The sequence below is a fragment of the Pseudophryne corroboree genome, chromosome 1 (assembly GCF_028390025.1).
Source record: "Pseudophryne corroboree isolate aPseCor3 chromosome 1, aPseCor3.hap2, whole genome shotgun sequence".
Lineage (NCBI taxonomy): Eukaryota > Metazoa > Chordata > Amphibia > Anura > Myobatrachidae > Pseudophryne > Pseudophryne corroboree.
This window is the reverse complement of record NC_086444.1, coordinates 234,934,228-234,961,571: the sequence shown is the minus strand read 5'-3', so window position 1 is coordinate 234,961,571 and position 27,344 is coordinate 234,934,228. Positions and strand designations below refer to the sequence as shown.

Sequence of the window (27,344 nt, the reverse complement as noted above, 5' to 3'; positions counted from 1 at the left end):
TATATATATATATATATATATATATATATATATATATATAGAGAGAGCTTCATTTTTGAACCTATATTGCGCTAAACAACTGTGCTCCCCCTTATTTTACACTGTTAGCTGTTCAACAGTGTTTTAGCGGGGCCAGCGTCTCTGTGAGGAGAAAATGGCGCTGTATAGAGTTGTGAGGGCTAAGCCACGCCCCCTTCTCGGCACGCTTCAGTCCCGCTAGTTTTTCAAATTTTTATACTGGCGGGGGTCAGTATACAGTGCCTATGCACTGTATACCTCTTTGCCAAGCTAGATATATGAGGTATATTGCTGCCCAGGGCGCCCCCCCTGCGCCCTGCACCCTTGTAGTGCCGCTTGTGTGTGGGAGCAATGGCGCGCAGCGCAACCGCTGCGCGGTACCTCAGAGACTCTGAAGTCTTCTGCCGTCACTGAAGTCTTCTGTTCTTCCTTTACTCACCAGGCTTCTTTCTTCTGGCTCTGTGAGGGGGGTGACGGTGCGGCTCCGGGAACGAGCAGCTAGGCGAACCAAGTGATCAGACCCTCTAGAGCTAATGGTGTCCAGTAGCCAAAGAAGCAGAGCCTTGAAACTCACAGAAGTAGGACTGCTTCTCTCCCCTCAGTCCCATGATGCAGGTCTCCCTGAAAATAACAAACCTAACAAAGTCTTTTAAGAGAAACTCAGGAGAGCTCCCCTAGTGTGTGTCTAGTCTTTCTGGGCACAGAGTCTAACTGGAGTCTGGAGGAGGGGCATAGAAGGAGGAGCCAGTTCACACCCATTCAAAGTCTTATAGTGTGCCCAGGTCTCCTGCGGATCCCGTCTATACCACATGGTCCTTTTGGAGTCCCCAGCATCCTCTAGGACGTAGGAGAAAATCTTAATAGGAACAAACAGAGTACTGTAAAATACAAAGGCATGTCCTCATCATAAATTACAGGGTGGTCAAAAAAGCGTCCTCATGTTGTAAATAGCCTGAATCCGACAGCTGTTTCGGCGCCACCATTGCTCCTTTGTCAATGATATATATAAATCAAATTATACGCACTGACTGACCTGGGGTGTGCTTAGTGTGACTAGGATTCGGCAGCAGGGCACACACAGGCACACACGCAGAAAGTACTAACACCACACACACGCACACGCACACAGTACTACTGAATGCACAGAAAAACAATGGTCAAATAGTGCTCAACAATCCAGCCTTTTCAGCAGGGAGGAGATATATATATAACCTGGCCACTAGGGGTGAAATATATATGGGAAGACAGGAGCCCAAGCTTTTCTCCTGTTGCTGTACTGTGGCAGGCAATGCTGTTAAAATGGCCACCCAGCGTTCAGAGATGGAGAGACGAGAGGCGTATGCCTGAGGCGGGCTGTCTGCACAGAGGGAGCGTTCCCAGGGGTGGAGGAGGCGCGGCGCTAACAAGAGGAGCCTGCCTCCCCCTCTGGTGTGGACCCTCAGGACAATGCCTGCCACCGCTGCCTGCATGTCCCATTCCTAAAATGACCTGGCGCTACCAGCAACACCGGCGGTGTATAGCCGTGCTAACCTGCCCCCAGTGCGTCTGTCCGCAGGCTCTGGGAGATGTGGGCAGTGTCATCCTGGAGACCTCAGTGGGAGTCACCAACCCAGTCTCCGGAGCTGCCACTAGCGCCGTTGGGGCAGCAGTGAGGATGCCTTTCATAGTCCACTCAATAAAAAGTGAAATAAAACAAATAAAAGTACTGGGATACCACTTAAAAGCAGCCCCCCTCATAACGGTGCTTGAACCCTCACCATCAAACTTAAAACTGTCTGACGGTGGCTGGGGGTGGGTTATAGTGTAGAGGAAGTCCTGGGCTGTTGGGTAAAATTATAAACTACTTGGTGCCCACACTCTCCTCTCCAGGCTATACCCAGTGTTATCCCTGTGACACCTGGTGGAGGAAGGATAAATTACTAACACCTAACTGTAATAAGTAAACAGTAGAAATTGACTGAACTATAGCTAGCTACTGTATAAGCTATAATTATACGTAGAAACACCACCGTAGTGTAAAAAGTACTGGTTAGAAAATTAATAAACAGATTAGCAGATAAGAAAAAAAGACACAAAGAAAAAAAGAAAAAAGAACCAGGCACTGGCGCTGCATAGTACACATAAATCTGGAGATAATCCTTCGTAATTTTACACGGTCCACTACTTTATCTCTCTCTGGAGTTACACTTACAGATAATTTCTACCACGCGTGTCCATATATCATATTATATCAGTAACAATGTGCTGCCCCCACACAGGTATGTACCTGTGTGGGGGCAGCACATTGTTACTGATATAAAGATACCTTTATGGACACGCGTGGTAGAAATTATCTGTAAGTGTAACTCCAGAGAGAGATAAAGTAGTGGATCGTGTAAAATTACGAAGGATTATCTCCAGATTTATGTGTACTATGCAGTGCCAGTGCCTGGTTCTTTTTTTCTTTGTATATTCCATGGTCTAAGAGGTTTCTGGGTGTAACCTCTATTTTCTAGGAACAGGCAGCAGCTAGTAAGCGCAGGGCTGCTACCAATTTGCTTCTTTCCATTATATTAGCAGATAAGTCAGTAAATATGACCAAGTTAGCTACTAGATAATAATAATAATAGCAGCAGTATATTAGTATAATGCAGAAACAATAATAGTAAAACTATCTAACAGCAGTATATGTAGTAACTAACATACAATTACAACTGGCACACAAAAACAATTCAAGTACTCAGAATAAGAGAGAAAACAGGCACAACATCCCAGCAACGATAGGTGAGGAAGAGGATAAGATATAACCTAGGATAGGATAAGATATAACCTGGCACCAATAGAGGCCCAAATTATTACGCTTTAACAAGAGATAAAGAGGAGACAGAGTGATAAATGACCAGCCATTTGGTAATTGGAAGAGAGAACCAGGAACACTTCCCTCTCATCTGTCCGGCCCCAGGGACATCTAATGGTACCACTGTTGCATCCGTGTCCCTGGTGGTCTAGTGAAGACCGGGCACTACTCCAGAAGCTGTCGGCGTCTTCCCCCCACAGCGCAGGGAGGGTGACACTGACCTAGTCGCCAGTGCACCGGCCTCCAGAATGCTGATAGAACAGTCAGTGGGGTGTGTATAACGCTTTCCTCTGACTGCCCAAAAATGAAAGCAAAAACTGAAAAATAAAAAGATAAAAACAGCCTGATTTAGGCAGCCCAAATAATGTGCCCGGCTCCTTTGGAACCAAAGAAAAAAAACTAGCTTCCATGGGCTGGGTGCAGGAGGAGCCGCCTGTGCTGCATCCAAAAAGAAGTTTAACTCTTTAATGAGGGCTCCTGAGCTCCACTCTATACCCCATGGTTTCCAGTGTCCCCCATTGACAAAAGAAACTTAAAATTCATCAATGCTAGATTACTAATAAATCAGCTAACAATGTAAATACATTAGCTACAAGCATATTGATAAGTTCTAAGTATACAAATAAACATATTTGTGTAACAGTGTTTGTGAGGTTTAAACACATAGATAATATTGATCGATTATAACAATATAACACATAAATTCAAGACATTTTGCTGTTTGTAGTTGCCTGCAAAATCTAACCAATTTCTAAATATTTATTGCAAATATATTGCCATGCAAAACTTACCTCCTTCACTTTGCCAGAGTCTACCACAAACACAACATCATTTACTGTGATACTGGTTTCTGCGATGTTTGTGGAAAGTATCTGTAAAACAAATCAATGTTATCACAGATTCATCTCTCCCGCCTAAAGCCCAAGCACAATTATAGTTCATAACATTGTATACTTACAATTTTCCGAATGCCAGCCGGAGGAGTCTTCAGGACCTTCTTCTGGTCTGCTGTCTGCATGTTTGAGTGCAGCATGAACACCTGATACCTTTGAAAGATCAAGAAAGAGGTTACACATCGCAATATAAGTGATACTTAGTCACACGCGGTGAGTGACAGGGGCCAAAAAGTGGTCTTTATTTAGAGAAAATAAGATTTTAAACCTACCGACAAATCTTTTTCTCGTAGTCCGTAGAGGATGCTGGGACTCCGTAAGGACCATGGGGATAGACGGGCTCCGCAGGAGACATGGGCACTTTAAGAAAGACTTTGGATCTGGGTGTGCACTGGCTCCTCCCTCTGTGCCCCTCCTCCAGACCTCAGTTAGAGAAACTGTGCCCAGAGGAGACGGACAGTACGAGGAAAGGATTTTTGTTAATCCAAGGGCAAGATTCATACCAGCCACACCAATCACACCGTATAACTTGTGATATACTAACCAGTTAACAGTATGAAAACAACATAGCATCAGTCCAAGACCGATGAAAACTATAACATAACCCTTATGTAAGTAAAACTATATACAAGTCTTGCAGAAGAAGTCCGCACTTGGGACGGGCGCCCAGCATCCTCTATGGACTACGAGAAAAAGATTTACCGGTAGGTTTAAAATCTTATTTTCTCTAACGTCCTAGAGGATGCTGGGACTCCGTAAGGACCATGGGGATTATACCAAAGCTCTCAAACGGGCGGGAGAGTGCGGATGACTCTGCAGCACCGATTGAGCAAACAGGAGGTCCTCCTCAGCCAGGGTATCAAACTTATAGAACTTTGCAAAGGTGTTTGACCCTGACAAAGTAGTGTAGTGCCGAGACCCCTCGGGCAGCCGCCCAAGACGAGCCCACCTTCCTAGTGGAATGGGCCTTAACCGATTTTGGTAACGGCAATCCTGCCGTAGAATACGCCTGCCGAATCGTGTTACAGATCCAGCGAGCAATGGTCTGCTTTGAAGCAGGGCCGCCAACCTTGTTGGCTGCATACAGGACAAACAGTGCTTCTGTTTTTCTGATCCTAGCCGTTCTGGCCACGTAAATTTTCAAAGCCCTGACCACATCAAGGGACTCGGAATTAGGGAGGCCAATCCCGGGATCGGCGGAATCCCGGGATTTGGGCCCAAAAATGCCGGGATTTGAATCCCGGGATTGGAGCTTCCAATCCCGGGATTCAAGGGATTACAGTGCGCATGTGCGGGAGGGTGGGTGTAAGTAATGACACTTACTATTAGGCAGGCGGCCGCGGCAGCCATGGACAAGCTGAACGCGGCAGCACTTCAAATGTAGCGCCGGCCGCCAGCCAATCAGAGCTGGCGGCTCGGCAGCCAATCAGGGAAGCTGTCGCAGCAGCGGCAGCCAATCAGGAGCCACTGCTGCGACCGCTTCCCTGATTGGCTGCCGGTCCGCCAGCTCTGGTTGGCTGGCGGCCGGCGCTTCATTTGAAATGATCCCGCGTTCAGTGAGTCCATGGCTGCCGCGGCCGCCCGCCTAATAGTAAGTGTCATTACTTACACCCACCCTCCCTCTCGCACCGCTACCAACCCTTCCACGCCGCTACCTACATCCTCCCTCCCGCACCACTACCTACACCAACCCTCCCGCACTGCTACCTACCCCCTCCCTACCTCCCGCACCGCTACCTACTCCCTTCCTACCTCCCGCACCACTACCTACACCCTCCCTCCAGCGCTGCTCCCTACAACCTTCACTGGTCCCTACTGCAATCCCGGGATCCCGGGATTCACCGTTTTTAAATCCCGAATCCCGGGATTGAAAAAACGGCCCGGGAATCCTCCAAGTCACGAGTAGCCACAGGCACGACAATAGGTTGGTTCATATGAAAGGATGAGACCACCTTAGGTAGGAATCGAGGACGGGTCTGCAATTCCGCTCTATCCATATGGACAACCAGATAGGGGCTTTTATGTGATAAAGCTGCTAATTCCGAAACTCGCCTAGCCGAAGCCAAGGCTAACAACATGACCACCTTCCAAGTGAGATATTTCAACTCCACTGTTTTAAGTGGTTCAAACCAATGTGACTTAAGAAAACTTAACACCACGTTAAGGTCCCAAGGCGCCACCAGAGGTACAAAAGGAGGCTGAATATGCAGTACTCCCTTCACGAAAGTCTGTACTTCAGGTAGAGAGGCCAATTCCTTTTGAAAGAAAATGGATAAGGCCGAAATCTGAACTTTAATGGAGCCTAATTTTAGGCCCAAATTCACTCCAGTTTGTAGGAAGTGAAGAAAACGGCCTAGATGGAATTCTTCCATAGGAGCATTCCTGGCCTCACACCAAGAAACATATTTTCGCCATATTCGGTGATAATGTTTAGATGTCACGTCCTTCCTAGCCTTTATTAGCGTAGGAATGACCTCATCCGGAATACCTTTTTCTGCTAGGATCCGGCGTTAAACTGCCATGCCGTCAAACGCAGCCGCGGTAAGTCTTGAAACAGACAGGGACCCTGTTGCAACAGGTCCTGTCTTAGAGGAAGAGGCCACGGATCTTCTGTGAGCATTTCCTGCAGATCCGGATACCAGGTCCTTCGTGGCCAATCCAGAACAATGAGTATTGTTCTCACTCCTCTTTCTTATTATTCGCAACACCTTGGGTATGAGAGGAAGAGGAAATACATAGACCGACTGGAACACCCACGGTAGGGCGTCCACAGCTACCGCCTGAGGATCTCTTGACCTGGCGCAATACCTTTGTAGCTTTTTGTTGAGACGGGACGCCATCATGTCTATTTGGGGCAGTCCCCACCGACTTGCAATCTGTGCGAAGACTTCCTGATGAAGTCCCCACTCTCCCGGATGCAGGTCGTGTCTGTTGAGGAAGTCTGCTTCCCAGTTGTCCACTCCCGTAATGAACACTGCTGACAGTGCGCTTACATGATTCTCCACCCAGCGAAGAATTCTGGTGGCTTCCGCCATCGCCACTCTGCTCCTTGTGCCGCCCTGGCGGTTTACATGAGCTACTGCGGTGACGTTGTCCTACTGGATCAGAACTGGTCGGTCGCGAAGTAAGGTCTCCGCTTGACGTAGGGCGTTGTATATGGCCCTTAGTTCCAGGATGTTGATGTGAAGACAAGTCTCTTGACTTGACCAAAGGCCTTGGAAATTTCTTCCCTGTGTGACTGCTCCCCAACCTCGGAGGCTCGCGTCCGTGGTCACCAGGATCCAATCCTGAATGCCGAACCTACGGCCCTCTAGAAGGTGAGCACTCTGCAGCCACCACAGGAGAGATACCCTGGCCTTGGGGGACAGGGTGATCCGCTGATGCATTTGCAGATGTGACCCGGACCATGTGTCCAATAGGTCCCATTGGAAAGTCCTTGCATGGAACCTGCCGAAAGGAATGGCTTCGTACGTCGCCACCATTTTTCCCAGGACTTGAGTACAATGATGTACTGACACTTGTTTTGGCTTCAACAGGTTCTTGACTAGAGTCATGAGTTCCTGCGCTTTTTCTATCGGAAGAAAAACCCTTTTCTGGTCTGTGTCCAGAATCATGCACAAGAAGGGCAGACGAGTCGTAGAATTCAGCTGCGACTTTGGAATATTGAGAATCCAGCCGTGTCGCTGTAACACCTTCAGTGAAAGTGATACGCTGTTCAGCAACTTCTCCCGTGATCTCGCTTTTATGAGGAGATCGTCCAAGATCGTCCAAGTACGGGATAATTGTGACACCCTGCTCGCGCAGGAGCACCATCATTTCCGCCATTACCTTGGTGAAAATTCTCGGGGCCGTCTGAAATCCTGTACAATCCTGTACCGCAAATCTCAGGTACGCCTGATGAGGAGGATATATGCATGTTCCCTGCATGTTCTCCAGACATGTGGAGAATGATGGGCATACATATTAATTATAGAATGTGAGTGCGACATCATATGCTAAAAGTGTGTATATGGGAACATGCAGGTATGCATCCTTTATGTCCAGAGATACCATAAAATCCCCCCCTTTCAGGCTGGCGATGACCGCTCTGAGCGATTCCATTTTGAATTTGAACCGTTTTAAGTAAAGGTTCAGGGATTTTAAATTCAAAAATGGGTCTGACCGAACCGTCCGGTTTCGGGACCACAAACAGAGTTGAGTAGTACCCCTTCCCTCTTTGAAGCAGGGGAACCTCGACCACCACTTGTTGAAGACAAAATTTGTGAATCGCATGTAACACTATCTCCCTTTCCAGGGGAGAAGTCGGTAGCGCCGATTTGAAAAACCGGCGAGGAGGCACCTCTTCGAATTCCCGCTTGTATCCCTGGGAAACAATTTCTATTGCCCAGGGATCCACCTGTGAGTGAACCCAGATGTGGCTAAAAAGTCGAAGACGTGCCCCCACTAGAGCGGACTCCCTCAGGGGAGCCCCAGCGCCATGCCGTGGATTTTGCAGAGGCCGGGGAGGACTTCTGTTCCTGGGAACTAGCTGTGTTGTGCAGCTTTTTCCCTCTGCCCTTACCTCTGGCAAGAAAGGACGATCCACGTACTCTTTTGCTTTTATTTGAACGAAAGGACTGCATTTGATAATGAGGCGCTTTCTTAGATTGTGAGGGAATATAAGGCAAAAAATTTGATTTACCTGCCGTAGCTGTGGAAACGAGGTCCGAGAGGCCCTCTCCAAACAATTCCTCACCCTTGCAAGGCAAAAACTCCATATGCCTCTTTGAGTCGGCATCACCTGACCACTGTCGGGTCCATAAGACTCGCCTACCAGAAAAAGACATAGCGTTTATTCTGGAACAGAGTAAACTAATGTCTCTTTGAGCATCCCTCATATATAAGACAGCATCTTTTATATGCCCTAGGGTTATTAAAATGGTATCCTTATCAAGGGTCTCAATATCCGCTGATAAGGAATCTGTCCATGCTGCTACAGCACTACAAACCCAGGCCGACGCAATAGCCGGTCTGAGTAACGTACCAAAATGTGTGTAAATGGACTTCAAGGTAACCTCCTGCTTGCGGTCAGCAGGATCCTTGAGGGTAGCCGTATCTTGGGATGGAAGCGCTATCTTTTTTGATAAGCGCGTCAAGGCCTTGTCCACCCTAGGGGAGGATTCCCACCATATTCTGTCCTTTGGCGGGAAAGGATACGCTATAAGAATCCTTTTGGGAATCTGCAGTTTTTTGTCTGGAGTTTCCCACGCTTTTTCGCATAATTCGCTCAGCTCATGTAAGGAGGGAAAGGTGACCTCAGGTTTCTTTCCCTTATACATGTGTACCCTCGTGTCAGGGACAGGGGGTTCCTCTGTGATATGCAAAACATCTTTTATTGCAATAATCATATATATTGAATACATGGGATGCGGTCAAGATGCCGCCGGCCGGAATCCCGGCGGTCGAAATACTGACGCCGGAATCTCGACCGCCACAATCCCGACATATTCTCCCTCCGTGGGTGTCCACGACACCAATAGAGGGAGAATATAATAGTGTGCCGAGCGTAGCGAGGCACCGTGCCCGCAGCGTGGCGAGCGAAGCGAGCCCGCAAGGGGCTGCGTTCCGCTCGCCACCCCTGTCGGGATTGTGTGGTCGGGATTCCGGCGTCGGTATTTCGACCGACGGGATTCCGACCGGCGGCATTTAGTACTGATCCCGAATATATTTAGCCACTTTTGGCTGTAATTTTGCATCATCGTAGTCGACACTGGAGTCTGAATCCGTGTCGGTATCTGTGTCTACTATTTGGGATAGTGGGCGCTTCTGAGACCCCGAAGGTCCTGGCGACATTGGGGCAGACATGGGTTGACTCCCTGACTGCACCCTAGCTTCAGCCTTGTCTAATCTTTTGTGCAATAAAATAAGATTTTACTTACCGATAAATCTATTTCTCGGAGTCCGTAGTGGATGCTGGGGTTCCTGAAAGGACCATGGGGAATAGCGGCTCCGCAGGAGACAGGGCACAAAAAGTAAAGCTTTTCCGATCAGGTGGTGTGCACTGGCTCCTCCCCCTATGACCCTCCTCCAGACTCCAGTTAGGTACTGTGCCCGGACGAGCGTACACAATAAGGGAGGATTTTGAATCCCGGGTAAGACTCATACCAGCCACACCAATCACACCGTACAACTTGTGATCTAAACCCAGTTAACAGTATGATAACAGCGGAGCCTCTGAAAGATGGCTTCCTTTAACAATAACCCGAATTAGTTAACAATAACTATGTACAACTTATGCAGATAATCCGCACTTGGGATGGGCGCCCAGCATCCACTACGGACTCCGAGAAATAGATTTATCGGTAAGTAAAATCTTATTTTCTCTATCGTCCTAGTGGATGCTGGGGTTCCTGAAAGGACCATGGGGATTATACCAAAGCTCCCAAACGGGCGGGAGAGTGCGGATGACTCTGCAGCACCGAATGAGAGAACTCCAGGTCCTCCTTAGCCAGAGTATCAAATTTGTAAAATTTTACAAACGTGTTCTCCCCTGACCACGTAGCTGCTCGGCAAAGTTGTAATGCCGAGACCCCTCGGGCAGCCGCCCAAGATGAGCCCACCTTCCTTGTGGAGTGGGCCTTTACAGATTTAGGCTGTGGCAAGCCTGCCACAGAATGTGCAAGTTGGATTGTGCTACAGATCCAACGAGCAATCGTCTGCTTAGACGCAGGAGCACCCATCTTGTTGGGTGCATATAATATAAACAACGAGTCAGATTTTCTGACTCCAGCTGTCCTTGCAATATATATTTTTAATGCTCTGACAACGTCCAGTAACTTGGAGTCCTCCAAGTCACTTGTAGCCGCAGGCACTACAATAGGCTGGTTCAGATGAAATGCTGACACCACCTTAGGGAGAAAATGCGGACGAGTCCGCAGTTCTGCCCTGTCCGAATGGAAAATCAGATATGGGCTTTTGTAAGATAAAGCTGCCAATTCTGACACTCTCCTGGCAGAAGCCAGGGCTAGAAGCATGGTCACTTTCCATGTGAGATATTTCAAATCCACCTTTTTTAGTGGTTCGAACCAATGAGATTTTAGGAAGTCCAAAACCACATTTAGATCCCACGGTGCCACTGGAGGCACCACAGGAGGCTGTATATGCAGCACTCCCTTAACAAAGGTCTGGACTTCAGGGACTGAAGCCAATTCTTTTTGAAAGAAAATCGACAGGGCCGAAATTTGAACCTTAATAGATCCCAATTTGAGACCCATTGACAATCCTGATTGCAGGAAATGTAGGAATCGACCCAGTTGAAATTCCTCCGTCGGAGCACTCCGATCTTCGCACCACGCAACATATTTTCGCCAAATTCGGTGATAATGTTGCACGGTTACTTCCTTCCTTGCTTTAATCAAAGTAGGAATGACTTCTTCCGGCATGCCTCTTTCCTTTAGGATCCGGCGTTCAACCGCCATGCCGTCAAACGCAGCCGCGGTAAGTCTTGAAACAGACAGGGACCCTGCTGAAGCAAGTCCCTCCTTAGAGGTAGAGGCCACGGATCTTCCGTGATCATCTCTTGAAGTTCCGGGTACCAAGTCCTCCTTGGCCAATCCGGAACCACTAGTATCGTTCTTACGCCTCTTTGCCGTATAATTCTCAATACTTTTGGTATGAGAGGCAGAGGAGGAAACACATACACCGACTGGTACACCCAAGGCGTTACCAGCGCGTCCACAGCTATTGCCTGCGGATCTCTTGACCTGGCGCAATACCTGTCCAGTTTTTTGTTGAGGCGAGACGCCATCATGTCCACCATTGGTCTTTCCCAACGGGTTACCAGCATGTGGAAGACTTCTGGATGAAGTCCCCACTCTCCCGGGTGAAGATCGTGTCTGCTGAGGAAGTCTGCTTCCCAGTTGTCCACTCCCGGGATGAACACTGCTGACAGTGCTATCACATGATTCTCTGCCCAGCGAAGAATCCTTGCAGCTTCTGCCATTGCCCTCCTGCTTCTTGTGCCGCCCTGTCTGTTCACATGGGCGACTGCCGTGATGTTGTCCGACTGGATCAATACCGGTTTTCCCTGAAGCAGAGGTTCTGCCTGGTTTAGAGCATTGTATATTGCTCTTAGTTCCAGAATGTTTATGTGAAGAGACGTTTCCAGGCTCGTCCATACTCCCTGGAAGTTTCTTCCTTGTGTGACTGCTCCCCAGCCTCTCAGGCTGGCGTCCGTGGTCACCAGGATCCAATCCTGTATGCCGAATCTGCGGCCCTCCAATAGATGAGCACTCTGCAACCACCACAGAAGAGACACCCTTGTCCTTGGAGACAGGGTTATCCGTAGGTGCATCTGAAGATGCGACCCTGACCATTTGTCCAACAGATCCCTTTGGAAAATTCTTGCGTGGAATCTGCCGAATGGAATCGCTTCGTAAGAAGCCACCATTTTTCCCAGGACTCTTGTGCATTGATGTACAGACACCTTTCCTGGTTTTAGGAGGTTCCTGACAAGCTCGGATAACTCCTTGGCTTTTTCCTCCGGGAGAAAAACCTTTTTCTGAACCGTGTCCAGAATCATCCCTAGGAACAGCAGACGAGTTGTCGGCATTAACTGGGATTTTGGAATATTCAGAATCCACCCGTGCTGTTTTAGCACTTCTTGAGACAGTGCTAATCCCATCTCTAGCTGTTCTCTGGACCTCGCCCTTATTAGGAGATCGTCCAAGTATGGGATAATTAATACGCCTTTTCTTCGAAGAAGAATCATCATCTCGGCCATTACCTTTGTAAAGATCCGAGGTGCCGTGGACAATCCGAACGGCAGCGTCTGAAACTGATAGTGACAGTTTTGTACAACGAACCTGAGGTACCCCTGGTGTGAGGGGTAAATTGGAACGTGGAGATACGCATCCTTGATGTCCAAGGATACCATAAAGTCCCCCTCTTCCAGGTTCGCTATCACTGCTCTGAGTGACTCCATTTTGAACTTGAACTTCTTTATGTACAGGTTCAAGGACTTCAGATTTAGAATAGGCCTTACCGAGCCATCCGGCTTCGGTACCACAAAAAGAGTGGAATAATACCCCTTCCCTTGTTGCAGAAGAGGTACCTTGACTATCACCTGCTGAGAGTACAGCTTGTGAATGGCTTCCAACACCGTCTCCCTTTCGGAGGGGGACGTTGGTAAAGCAGACCTCAGGAAACGGCGAGGTGGATCTGTCTCTAATTCCAACCTGTATCCCTGAGATATTATCTGCAGGATCCAGGGATCTACTTGCGAGTGAGCCCACTGCGCGCTGTAATTTTTGAGACGACCGCCCACCGTCCCCGAGTCCGCTTGAGAAGCCCCAGCGTCATGCTGAGGCTTTTGTAGAAGCCGGGGAGGGCTTCTGATCCTGGGAAGGAGCTGCGTGTTGCTGTCTCTTCCCTCGACCTTTGCCTCGTGGCAAATATGAATAGCCCTTTGCTCTCTTATTTTTAAAGGAACGAAAGGGCTGCGGTTGAAAAGTCGGTGCCTTTTTCTGTTGGGGAGTGACTTGAGGTAGAAAGGTGGATTTCCCGGCTGTAGCCGTGGCCACCAAATCTGATAGACCGACTCCAAATAACTCCTCCCCCTTATACGGCAAAACTTCCATATGCCGTTTTGAATCCGCATCGCCTGTCCACTGTCGCGTCCATAAAGCTCTTCTGGCCGAAATGGACATAGCACTTACCCGTGATGCCAGTGTGCATATATCCCTCTGTGCATCACGCATATAAAGAAATGCATCCTTTATTTGTTCTAACGACAGTAAAATATTGTCCCTGTCCAGGGTATCAATATTTTCAATCAGGGATTCTGACCAAACTACCCCCGCACTGCCCATCCAGGCAGTTGCTACAGCTGGTCGTAGTATAACACCTGCATGTGTGTATATACTTTTTTGGATATTTTCCATCCTCCTATCTGATGGATCTTTAAGTGCGGCCGTCTCAGGAGAGGGTAACGCCACTTGTTTAGATAAGCGTGTTAGCGCCTTGTCCACCCTAGGAGGTGTTTCCCAGCGCTCCCTAACCTCTGGCGGGAAAGGGTATAATGCCAATAATTTCTTTGAAATTATCAGCTTTTTATCAGGGGCAACCCACGCTTCATTACACACGTCATTTAGTTCTTCTGATTCAGGAAAAACTATAGGTAGTTTTTTCATACCCCACATAATACCCTGTTTAGTGGTACCTGTAGTATCAGCTAAATGTAACGCCTCCTTCATTGCCAAAATCATATAACGTGTGGCCCTACTGGAAAATACGGTTGATTCGTCACCGTCACCACTGGAGTCATCGCCTGTGTCTGGGTCTGTGTCGACCGACTGAGGCAAAGGGCGTTTCACAGCCCCTGACGGTGTTTGAGTCGCCTGGACAGGCACTAATTGATTGTCCGGCCGTCTCATGTCGTCAAACGACTGCTTTAGCGTGTTGACACTATCCCGTAGTTCCATAAATAAAGGCATCCATTCTGGTGTCGACCCCCTAGGAGGTGACATCCCCATATTTGGCAATTGCTCCGCCTCCACACCAATATCGTCCTCATACATGTCGACACACACGTACCGACACACAGCAGACACACAGGGAATGCTCCTAATGAAGACAGGACCCACTAGCCCTTTGGGGAGACAGAGGGAGAGTTTGCCAGCACACACCAAAAGCGCTATATATATATCAGGGATAGCCTTATAATAAGTGCTCCCCTATAGCTGCTTTGTTATATAAAAATATCGCCATAAATTTGCCCCCCCTCTCTGTTTTACCCTGTTTCTGTAGTGCAGTGCAGGGGAGAGACCTGGGAGCCGTCCTGACCAGCGGAGCTGTGAGAGGAAATGGCGCCGTGTGCTGAGGAGATAGGCCCCGCCCCTTTTCCGGCGGGCTCGTCTCCCGCTATTTTGAGAAATCAGGCAGGGGTTAAATATCTCCATATAGCCTCTAGGGCTATATGTGAGGTATTTTTAGCCTTTATAGGTACTCATTTTGCCTCCCAGGGCGCCCCCCTCCCAGCGCCCTGCACCCTCAGTGACTGCCGTGTGAAGTGTGCTGAGAGGAAAATGGCGCACAGCTGCAGTGCTGTGCGCTACCTTTAGAAGACTGCAGGAGTCTTCAGCCGCCGATTCTGGACCTCTTCTGTCTTCAGCATCTGCAAGGGGGCCGGCGGCGCGGCTCCGGTGACCATCCAGGCTGTACCTGTGATCGTCCCTCTGGAGCTTGATGTCCAGTAGCCAAGAAGCCAATCCATCCTGCACGCAGGTGAGTTGACTCCTTCTCCCCTCAGTCCCTCGCTGCAGTGATCCTGTTGCCAGCAGGAATCACTGTAACATAAAAAACCTAGCTAAACTTTCTCTAAGCAGCTCTTTAGGAGAGCCACCTAGATTGCACCCTTCTCGGCCGGGCACAAAAATCTAACTGGAGTCTGGAGGAGGGTCATAGGGGGAGGAGCCAGTGCACACCACCTGATCGGAAAAGCTTTACTTTTTGTGCCCTGTCTCCTGCGGAGCCGCTATTCCCCATGGTCCTTTCAGGAACCCCAGCATCCACTAGGACGATAGAGAAATTAACATTAGCACTTAAAACATTCCACATATCCATCCAGTCAGGTGTCGGCGCTGCCGACGGAGACCTTACATTCATACACTCCCTCTCCTCCTTAGGTGAGCCTTCAACCTCGGACATGTTGACACATGCGTACCGACACACCACACACACACACAGGGAAGCTCTTTTCTGAAGACAGGTTCCCCACAAGGCCCTTTGGAGAGACAGAGAGAGTATGCCAGCACACACCCCAGCGCTATATAACCCAGGAAAAGACACAGAATGTTTACCCAGTAGTGCTTTTCAAGTATGTATATGCGCCAATTATGTGCCCCCCCCCCCTCTACTTTAGAACCCTCTTTCACCGTGGTATCAAGCAGGGGAGAGTCCGGGGAGCTTCCTCTCAGCGGTGCTGTGGAGAAAAATGGCGCTGGTGAGTGCTGAGGGAGAAGCCCCGCCCCCTCGGCAGCGGGCTTCTGTCCCGCTCAAAATTCTTAAAAACATGGCGGGGGCTCTTTATATACATGTACAGTGCCCAGCTGTACATGTATATATGTACATTTGCCACAGGAGAGGTTTATATTGCTGCCCAGGGCACCCCCCCTGCGCCCTGCACCCTTACAGTGACCGATGTGTGTGAGGTGAATGGGAGCAATGGCGCACAGATTCACTGCTGTGCGTTACCTCTATGAAGATCAAGCTGTCTTTTGCCACCTCTGAAGTCTTTTCCTTTCATACTCACCCGGCTTCTATCTTCCGGCTCTGCGAGGAGGACGGCGGCGCGGCTCTGGGACGGACGGCGAGGGTGAGACCTGCGTACCGATCCCTCTGGAGCTAATGGTGTCCAGTAGCCTAAGAAACAGAGCCCTGAAACTCAGAGAAGTGGGTATGTTTCTCTCTACTCAGTCCCTCGATGCAGGGAGTCTGTTGCCAGCAGGTTTCCTGAACATAAAAAACCTAACTAAAATACTTTCTTTACAGGAAACTCAGGAGAGCTCCCTGAAATGCACCCAGTCTCCACTGCGCACAGTATCAAACTGAGGTCTGGAGGAGGGGCATAGAGGGAGGAGCCAGTGCACAACTAGATCCAAAGTCTTTCTTAAAGTGCCCATGTCTCCTGTGGAGCCCGTCTATCCCCATGGTCCTTACGGAGTCCCAGCATCCTCTAGGACGTTAGAGAAATACCAGATATTTATTTTGGGATTCAGTCACGATCCCGGCGGTCGGGATGCCGGCTGTCAAAATCCTGACACCGTAATCCTGACACTTATCGGAATGCCGACACCCAGAATCCCGATCGATTGACAGGGAACACTGGAGAGGTCATCCGCATGCACGGGGGGGAGGGGGTGTTGAGGTTAGGTTTAGGCTGCGGGTGGAGGGTTAGGGTTGGGCTGCGGGAGGGGTGGGGTGGGGTTAGGCTGCGGGGAGGTGTGTACAATAGAAAAGAGAAAGACACTGTGGCGCAAATATGGTATATAATGTAATACAATACAGTCCTCTTTGTTTCCCTTAATAGGGATAGTAGATTTCCTCCAGGAATGTCGTCCTCCTCTCAAGGGATTCACTCCAGACAAATACCTCAGATAGGAGGAAAAATATTCTTAGTGCAACACTGTTGTATCTAGATGAAACACACTTTTAGCATATGATGTCGCACTCACATTCTATAATTAATATGTATGCCCATCATTCTCCACATGTCTGTTCCTCCTTCACCGCAATATATGTAGCTCAAATGAAGAAAAATATATTTAGTCCAAGTGCTGGTGGATCTTGTGCTCTGGACCTTTGGACTTGCCTCTGGGAACATCTTTGGGGACGGTGATACTTATTTGGCGGTTGGACCGGCTAGTTCCGAATCTCGCTGTCGTGAGAGTCATCCTACCCTATTGAGGAGGTTCTATATGCTTTGTTTTCTTTTAATTTATGTGAGTGTAACTCTGTAATAAATCAATCTTGTTTTTAAACAAACAGTGTTGCACTAAATATATTTTTCTTCATTTGAGCTACATATATTGCGGTGAAGGAGGAACAGACATGTGGAGAATGATGGGCATACATATTAATTATAGAATGTGAGTGCGACATCATATGCTAAAAATAAGAATTTACTTACCGATAATTCTATTTCTCGGAGTCCGTAGTGGATGCTGGGGTTCCTGAAAGGACCATGGGGAATAGCGGCTCCGCAGGAGACAGGGCACAAAAAGTAAAGCTTTAGGATCAGGTGGTGTGCACTGGCTCCTCCCCCTATGACCCTCCTCCAAGCCTCAGTTAGGATACTGTGCCCGGACGAGCGTACACAATAAGGAAGGATTTTGAATCCCGGGTAAGACTCATACCAGCCACACCAATCACACTGTACAACCTGTGATCTGAACCCAGTTAACAGTATGATAACAGCGGAGCCTCTGAAAAGATGGCTCACAACAATAATAACCCGATTTTTGTAACTATGTACAAGTAATGCAGATAATCCGCACTTGGGATGGGCGCCCAGCATCCACTACGGACTCCGAGAAATAGAATTATCGGTAAGTAAATTCTTATTTTCTCTATCGTCCTAGTGGATGCTGGGGTTCCTGAAAGGACCATGGGGATTATACCAAAGCTCCCAAACGGGCGGGAGAGTGCGGATGACTCTGCAGCACCGAATGAGAGAACTCCAGGTCCTCCTTAGCCAGGGTATCAAATTTGTAGGATTTTACAAACGTGTTTGCCCCTGACTAAATAGCCGCTCGGCAAAGTTGTAAAGCCGAGACCCCTCGGGCAGCCGCCCAAGATGAGCCCACCTTCCTTGTGGAATGGGCATTTACATATTTTGGCTGTGGCCGGCCTGCCACAGAATGTGCAAGCTGAATTGTATTACACATCCAACTAGCAATAGTCTGCTTAGAAGCAAGAGCACCCAGTTTGTTGGGTGCATACAGGATAACAGCAAGTCAGTTTTCCTGACTCCAGCCGTCCTGGAACCTATACTTTCAGGGCCCTGACAACATCCAGCAACTTGGAGTCCTCCAAGTCCCTAGTAGGCGCAAGGCACCACAATAAGCTGGTTCAGGTGAAACACTGACACCACCTTAGGGAGAGAACTGGGGACGAGTCCGCAGCTCTGCCCTGTCCGAATGGACAAATAGATATGGGCTTTTTTGAGAAAAAACCCACCAATTTGACACTCGCCTGGCCCAGGCCAGAGCCAAGAGCATGGTCACTTTTCATGTGAGATGCTTCAAATCCACAGATTTGACTGGTTTTAAACCAATGTGATTTGAGGAATCCCAGAACTACGTTGAGATCCCACAGTGCCACTGGAGGCACAAAAGGGGGTTGTATATGCAATACTCCCTTGACAAACTTCTGGACTTCAGGAACTGAAGCCAATTCTTTCTGGAAGAAAATCGACAGGGCCGAAATTTGAACCTTAATGGGCCCCAATTTGAGGCCCATAGACACTCCTGTTTGCAGGAAATGCAGGAATCGACCGAGTTGAAATTTCTTCGTGGGGCCTTCCTGGCCTCACACCACGCAACATATTTCCGCCACATGTGGTGATAATGTTGTGCGGTCACCTCCTTCCTGGCTTTGACCAGGGTAGGAATGACCTCTTCCGGAATGCCTTTTTCCCTTAGGATCCGGCGTTCCACCGCCATGCCGTCAAACGCAGCTGCGGTAAGTCTTGGAACAGACATGGTACTTGCTGAAGCAAGTCCCTTCTTAGCGGCAGAGGCCATAAGTCCTCTGTGAGCATCTCTTGAAGTTCCGGGTACCAAGTCCTTCTTGGCCAATCCGGAGCCATGAGTATAGTTCTTACTCCTCTACGTCTTATAATTCTCAGTACCTTAGGTATGAGAAGCAGAGGAGGGAACACATACACCGACTGGTACACCCACGGTGTTACCAGAACGTCCACAGCTATTGCCTGAGGGTCTCTTGACCTGGCGCAATACCTGTCCCATTTTTTGTTCAGACGGGACGCCATCATGTCCACCTTTGGTATTTCCCAACGGTTCACAATCATGTGGAAAAACTTCCCGATGAAGTTTCCACTCTCCCGGGTGGAGGTCGTGCCTGCTGAGGAAGTCTGCTTCCCAGTTTCCACTCCCGGAATGAAACACTGCTGACAGTGCTATCACATGATTTTCCGCCCAGCGAAAAGTCCTTGCAGTTTTTGCCATTGCCCTCCTGCTTCTTGTGCCGCCCTGTCTGTTTACGTGGGCGACTGCCGTGATGTTTTTCCCACTGGATCAATACCGGCTGACCTTGAAGCAGAGGTCTTGCTAAGCTTAGAGCATTATAAATTTACCCTTAGCTCCAGTATATTTATGTGGAGAAAAGTCTCCAGACTTGATCACACTCCCTGGAAATTTTTTCCTTGTGTGACTGCTCCCCAGCCTCTCGGGCTGGCCTCCGTGGTCACCAGCATCCAATCCTGAATGCCGAATCTGCGGCCCTCTAGAAGATGAGCACTCTGTAACCACCACAGGAGAGACACCCTTGTCATTGGATATAGGGTTATCCGCTGATGCATCTGAAGATGCGATCCGGACCATTTGTCCAGCAGATCCCACTGAAAAGTTCTTGCGTGAAATCTGCCGAATGGAATTTCTTCGTAGGAAGCCACCATTTTTACCAGGACCCTTGTGCAATGATGCACTGACACTTTTCCTGGTTTTAGGAGGTTCTTGACTAGCTCGGATAACTCCCTGGCTTTCTCTTCCGGGAGAAACACCTTTTTCTGGACTGTGTCCAGAATCATCCCTAGGCACAGCAGACGTGTCGTCAGGATCAGCTGCGATTTTGGAATATTTAGAATCCATCCGTGCTGTTGTAGCAGTATCCGAGATAGTGCTACTCCGACCTCCAACTGTTCCCTGGACTTTGCCCTTATCAGGAGATCGTCCAAGTAAGGGGTAATTAAGACGCCTTTTCTTCGAAGAAGAATCATCATTTCGGCCATTACCTTGGTAAAGACCCGGGGTGCCGTGGACAATCCAAACGGCAGCGTCTGAAACTGACAGTGACAGTTCTATACCACGAACCTGAGGTACCCTTAGTGAGAAGGGCAAATTTGGGACATGGAGGTAAGCATCCCTGATGTCCCGGGACACTATATAGTCCCCTTCTTCCTGGTTCGTTATCACTGCTCTGAGTGACTCCATCTTGATTTGAACCTTTGTAAGTGTTCAAATTTTTTTAGATTTAGAATAGGTCTCACCTAGCCTTCTGGCTTCAGTACCACAATATAGTGTGGAATAATACCCCTTTCCTTGTTGTAGGAGGGGTAATTTGATTATCACCTGCTGGGAATACAGCTTGTGAATTTTTTCCCATACTGCCTCCTTGTCGGAGGGATACCTTGGTAAAGCAGACTTCAGGAGCCTGCGAGGGGGAAACGTTTCGACATTCCAATCTGTACCCCTGGGATACTACTTGTAGGATCCAGGGGTCCTGTACGGTCCCAGCGTCATGCTGAGAGCTTGGCAGAAGCGGTGGAAAGCTTCTGTTCCTGGGAATGGGCTGCCTGCTGCAGTCTTCTTCCCTTTCCTCTATCCCTGGGCAAATATGACTCTTATAGGGACGAAAGGACTGAGGCTGAAAAGACGGTGTCTTTTTCTGCAGAGATGTGACTTAGGGTAAAAACGGTGGATTTTCCAGCAGTTGCCGTGGCCACCAGGTCCGATGGACCGACCCCAAATAACTCCTCTTCCTTTATACGGCAATACACCTTTGTGCCGTTTGGAATCTGCATCACCTGACCACTGTCGTGTCCATAAACATCTTCTGGCAGATATGGACATCGCACTTACTCTTGATGCCAGAGTGCAAATATCCCTCTGTGCATCTCGCATATATAGAAATGCATCCTTTAAATGCTCTATAGTCAATAAAATACTGTCCCTGTCAAGGGTATCAATATTTTTAGTCAGGGAATCCGACCAAGCCACCCCAGCTCTGCACATCCAGGCTGAGGCGATCGCTGGTCGCAGTATAACACCAGTATGTGTGTATATACTTTTATATGATATTTTCCAGCCTCCTGTCAGCTGGCTCCTTGAGGACGGCCCTATCTATAGACGGTACCGCCACTTGTTTTGATAAGCGTGTGAGCGCCTTATCCACCCTAAGGGGTGTTTCCCAACGCGCCCTAACTTCTGGCGGGAAAGGGTATACCGCCAATAATTTTCTATCGGGGGGAACCCACGCATCATCACACACTTCATTTAATTTATCTGATTCAGGAAAAACTACAGGTAGTTTTTTCACATCCCACATAATACCCTCTTTTGTGGTACTTGTAGTATCAGAAATATGTAACACCTCCTTCATTGCCCTTAACGTGTGGCCCTAATAAGGAATACGTTTGTTTATTCACCGTCGACACTGGATTCAGTGTCCGTGTCTGTGTCTGTGTCGACCGACTAAGGTAAACGGGCGTTTTAAAACCCCTGACGGTGTTTTTGAGACGTCTGGACCGGTACTAATTGTTTGTCGGCCGTCTCATGTCGTCAACCGACCTTGCAGCGTGTTGACATTATCACGTAATTCCCTAAATAAGCCATCCATTCCGGTGTCGACTCCCTAGAGAGTGACATCACCATTACAGGCAATTGCTCCGCCTCCTCACCAACATCGTCCTCATACATGTCGACACACACGTACCGACACACAGCACACACACAGGGAATGCTCTGATAGAGGACAGGACCCACTAGCCCTTTGGAGAGACAGAGGGAGAGTTTGCCAGCACACACCAAAAAACGCTATAATTATATAGGGACAACCTTATATAAGTGTTTTCCCTTATAGCATCTTTTTATATATTTCTAACGCCAAATTAGTGCCCCCCCTCTCTGTTTTAACCCTGTTTCTGTAGTGCAGTGCAGGGGAGAGCCTGGGAGCCTTCCCTCCAGCCTTTCTGTGAGGGAAAATGGCGCTGTGTGCTGAGGAGATAGGCCCCGCCCCTTTTTCGGCGGGCTCGTCTCCCGCTCTTCAACGGATTCTGGCAGGGGATTAGTATCTCCATATAGCCCCCGGAGGCTATATGTGAGGTATTTTTTGCCAAAAAATAGGTTTACATTGCCTCCCAGGGCGCCCCCCTCCCAGCGCCCTGCACCCTCAGTGACTGCCGTGTGAAGTGTGCTGAGAGCAATGGCGCACAGCTGCAGTGCTGTGCGCTACCTTAAGAAGACTGAGGAGTCTTCTGCCGCCGATTCTGGACCTTCTTCTCTTTTCAGCATCTGCAAGGGGGCCGGCGGCGAGGCTCCGGTGACCATCCAGGCTGTACCTGTGATCGTCCCTCTGGAGCTAATGTCCAGTAGCCAAAGAAGCCAATCCATCCTGCACGCAGGTGAGTTCACTTCTTCTCCCCTAAGTCCCTCGTTGCAGTGATCCTGTTGCCAGCAGGACTCACTGTAAAATAAAAAACCTAAGCTAAACTTTTCTAAGCAGCTCTTTAGGAGAGCCACCTAGATTGCACCCTTCTCGGCCGGGCACAAAAATCTAACTGAGGCTTGGAGCAGGGTCATAGGGGGAGGAGCCAGTGCACACCACCTGATCCTAAAGCTTTACTTTTTGTGCCCTGTCTCCTGCGGAGCCGCTATTCCCCATGGTCCTTTCAGGAACCCCAGCATCCACTAGGACGATAGAGAAAGTGTGTTTCATCTAGATACAACAGTGTTGCACTAAGAATATTTTTCCTCCTATCTGAGGTATTTGTCTGGAGTGAATCCCTTGAGAGGAGGACGACATTCCTGGAGGAAATCTACTATCCCTATTAAGGGAAACAAAGAGGACTGTATTGTATTACATTATATACCATATTTGCGCCACAGTGTCTCTCTCTTTTCTATTGTATGCATTTTCATGGTGTGGTGAGCCATTTTTGAGTTGACCTGGGCTGCACTTGTGGTGTTTGCGCATTTGCTTTTCTGGTGTTTTTCTTTATTCTGCAGGGAGGTGTGGTTAGGCTCAGACACCTCCGGAGAGGGTTAGAGTTAGGCTGCAGTGGGGTGTGTGTGGGTGGGTGGGTGGGTGTGTGTGTGTGTGAGGGGGGGGGGGGGGGGTGTTAATGCACAAAACTCACATTGTCTGATATATGCTCCCACACTGCTGGTGCTGTAAAGAACACTACCCCCGAGGGTACCTGAAGGACTGTCAGACACAAGTGCTTAGATAGTGGATCCGATTTCTCCAACCATACAGTGTACTTTTACACACTTACAATGTTTTGTACATATAAAAATGTACAGGCAGGAAGGGCTCTACTTTAAATATGTTTTCCCATATCTTCATATATCGGTTTATATTACACATAACAGAAATGAACTGAAGAAGAGCATGTATACGTATTATTCACCTCTGAGCTTTATCTGCAAATCTCTTATCATCAAACAAGATGCGATCTCTTAATCCTACAATTTCATCGTACCCCGGGAGGAATATCAGTATGGCACCTTAGGAAGCAAACAAGAAATAGCATGCTGAATGCATAAACCTTACACATAGCCTGACATTCCTTTATTTACATCTGTAACCTCAAATTAATAACCCTTCAAATGAACTGTTCCCTGCAGTAAACAGTGCACCCCAAACTAAGCATTAAGTGAATAGCAAAAGTCATTGTGTGCACTGTGTGATTCATAAATGCTACGCAATCTGTACAAAAAGCATATTGCAAATGTTATATAGTTTCATTATCAAATACACATATGTTCCATTCCAATAATTGTGCCTTATACACTAATTATAAATTGCAATGACTGTTTTTTGTTTTATACTCTAATACTGATAAAGGTGGGCAGCATGTTGATGTAGTGGTTATCTTGTTGCCTCACAGCAAAAAGGTCCTGGGTCCGATTCCCACCAAGGTCCTATCTGTGTTGAGTTTGTGTAGAAAATAAAAATGAACACTAATGTATGTGTGTCTATACATGTGATAGAATATAATATAGACTGTAAGCTACAGTAGGACAGGGACTGACCTAAAAATAAGAATTTACTCAACGGTAATTCTATTTCTCGTAGTCCGTAGTGGATGCTGGGAACTCCGAAAGGACCATGGGGAATAGCGGGCTCCGAAGGAGGCTGGGCACTCTAGAAAGATTTATGACTACCTGGTGTGCACTGGCTCCTCCCACTATGACCCTCCTCCAAGCCTCAGTTAGGACACTGTGCCCGGACGATCGTACACAATAAGGAAGGATTTTGAATCCCGGGTAAGACTCATACCAGCCACACCAATCACACCGTATAACTCGTGATATTATACCCAGTTAACAGTATGAAACAATTGAGCCTCTCAACAGATGGCTCAACAATAACCCGATTTAGTTAACAATAACTATGTACAAGTATTGCAGATAAACCGCACTTGGGATGGGCGCCCAGCATCCACTACGGACTACGAGAAATAGAATTACCGGTGAGTAAATTCTTATTTTCTCTGACGTCCTAGTGGATGCTGGGAACTCCGAAAGGACCATGGGGATTATACCAAAGCTCCCAAACGGGCGGGAGACTGCGGATGACTCTGCAGCACCGAATGAGAGAACTCCAGGTCCTCCTTAGCCAGGGTATCAAATTTGTAGAATTTTGCAAACGTGTTTGCCCCTGACCAAGTAGCAGCTCAGCAAAGTTGTAAAGCCGAGACCCCTCGGGCAGCCGCCCAAAATGAGCCCACCTTCCTTGTGGAATGGGTATTGACAGATTTTAGCTGTGGCAGGCCTGCCACAGAATGTGCAAGCTGAATTGTACTACAAATCCAACGAGCAATAGTCTGCTTAGAAGCAGGAGCACCCAGCTTGTTGGGTGCATATAAAATAAACAGCGAGTCAGATTTTCTGACTCCTGCTGTCCTGGAAACATATATTTTCAGGGCCCTGACAACGTCTAGCAACTTGGAGTCCTCCAAGTCCTTAGTAGCCGCAGGCACCACAATAGGCTGGTTCAGGTGAAACGCTGACACCACCTTAGGGAGAAACTGGGGACGAGTCCTCAATTCTGCCCTATCCATATGGAAAATCAGATAAGGGCTTTTACATGATAAAGCCGCCAATTCTGATACTCGCCCGGGCCGAAGCCAAGGCCAATAACATGACCACTTTCCACGTGAGATATTTCAGATCCAGGGTCTTTAGTGGCTCAAACCAATGTGATTTTAAGAAAACTCAACACCACGTTGAGATCCCAAAGTGCCACAGGAGGCACAAATGGGGGCTGAATATGCAGCACTCCTTTCACAAATGTCTGAACTTCAGGTACTGAAGCTAGTTCTTTTTGAAAGAAAATCGACAAAGCCGAGATCTGTACCTTAATGGAACCTAATTTTAGGCCCATATTCACTCCTGCTTGCAGGAAATGCAGAAATCGACCTAGTTGAAATTCCTCTGTTGGGGCCCTTTCGGCCTCACACCATGCAACATATTTCCGCCATATGCGGTGATAATGATTTGCTGTAACTTCTTTCCTGGCTTTAATAAGCGTAGGAATGACTTCTTCCGGAATGCCCTTTTCCTTTAGGATCCGGCGTTCAACCGCCATGCCGTCAAATGCAGCCGCGGTAAGTCTTGGAACAGACAGGGCCCTTGCTGTATACAAAGAAAAAGGTTGCAGGTGCACAATTCAAACATTACCAATTTATTAATAATAATAATTGCAATAAAATTTTGCATTTTAAGCGAGGTTCTTCGCATAGTTATGGCCATAAGTAACGGCTTGCCCACCGCGTCCAGGTGACCTCATTAGTCGGGCAAGTCCCTAACATTTTGGGGGGTACAAATCTAGGGTGCGGGACCCCCCAAAATGAAGCAGCTGAGTGACCCCAGGGCAACACAAAAGTGAAAAAATATATAGTGAAAAAGTGAAAATAGGTTAGTGAGAGAGGCTGCTGAAAACAGCAGGGGTAAATTAGTGAGAGGTAGTGAAGGGGGAGATAAAGTAGTGAGAGGTAAAGTAGTGAAAAGTGAAGGTAGGAAATGAATTACATTGAAACAAAACACACGATAGGGATGAAAGTAAATATGAAAATAAGTGTTAATATGTGTTGCTCCTGAGGCAAAACAGCCACAACAATTCAGGGGGACCCACACCCCGGAAATGCCCCCCCATCTGATAATCCAATATACATTTGTGCAGGACTCACCTTGCTCTGCATGCAGTCTAAGAAATGTCAGGAACCTAATTAAAACCAATATATAGGACAGGTGGGCGTGGGTGCTACCACCAGGCAGAAGGGGTCTCTGGCCTTCTATTGTGTATGTGAATACACAGCATTAGGTATACAGGGGAGGGGACCTGGGGTGCACACCGGTAATGAGAGGTGCGACCCTGCGGAGACCTTTCAGTAGAACTGCATACAAAGAAAAAGGTTGCAGGTGCACAATTCAAACATTACCAATTTATTAATAATAATAATTGCAATAAAATTTTGCATTTTAAGCGAGGTTCTTCGCATAGTTATGGCCATAAGTAACGGCTTGCCCACCGCGTCCAGGTGACCTCATTAGTCGGGCAAGTCCCTAACATTTTGGGTGGTAGCACCCACGCCCACCTGTCCTATATATTGGTTTTAATTAGGTTCCTGACATTTCTTAGACTGCATGCAGAGCAAGGTGAGTCCTGCACAAATGTATATTGGATTATCAGATGGGGGGGCATTTCCGGGGTGTGGGTCCCCCTGAATTGTTGTGGCTGTTTTGCCTCAGGAGCAACACATATTAACACTTATTTTCATATTTACTTTCATCCCTATCGTGTGTTTTGTTTCAATGTAATTCATTTCCTACCTTCACTTTTCACTACTTTACCTCTCACTACTTTATCTCCCCCTTCACTACCTCTCACTAATTTACCCCTGCTGTTTTCAGCAGCCTCTCTCACTAACCTATTTTCACTTTTTCACTATATATTTTTTCACTTTTGTGTTGCCCTGGGGTCACTCAGCTGCTTCATTTTGGGGGGTCCCGCACCCTAGATTTGTACCCCCCAAAATGTTAGGGACTTGCCCGACTAATGAGGTCACCTGGACGCGGTGGGCAAGCCGTTACTTA

At 48.0% G+C, this 27,344-nt stretch overlaps 1 protein-coding gene across 1 annotated transcript in view; it reads right to left on the bottom strand.

Moving 5' to 3' along the window:
• The window catches only part of YTHDC2 (YTH N6-methyladenosine RNA binding protein C2), a 408,514-nt gene that overhangs the window by 119,803 nt on the left and 261,367 nt on the right, over positions 1-27,344 (bottom strand). The window contains exons 15-17 of the mRNA XM_063964142.1: positions 23,654-23,750; positions 3,813-3,900; positions 3,646-3,726 (exon numbers count right to left, since the gene is read on the bottom strand). Of these exons, the coding sequence (XP_063820212.1) occupies positions 3,646-3,726; positions 3,813-3,900; positions 23,654-23,750 (266 nt within the window). The remainder of the gene's footprint in view (positions 1-3,645; positions 3,727-3,812; positions 3,901-23,653; positions 23,751-27,344) is intronic.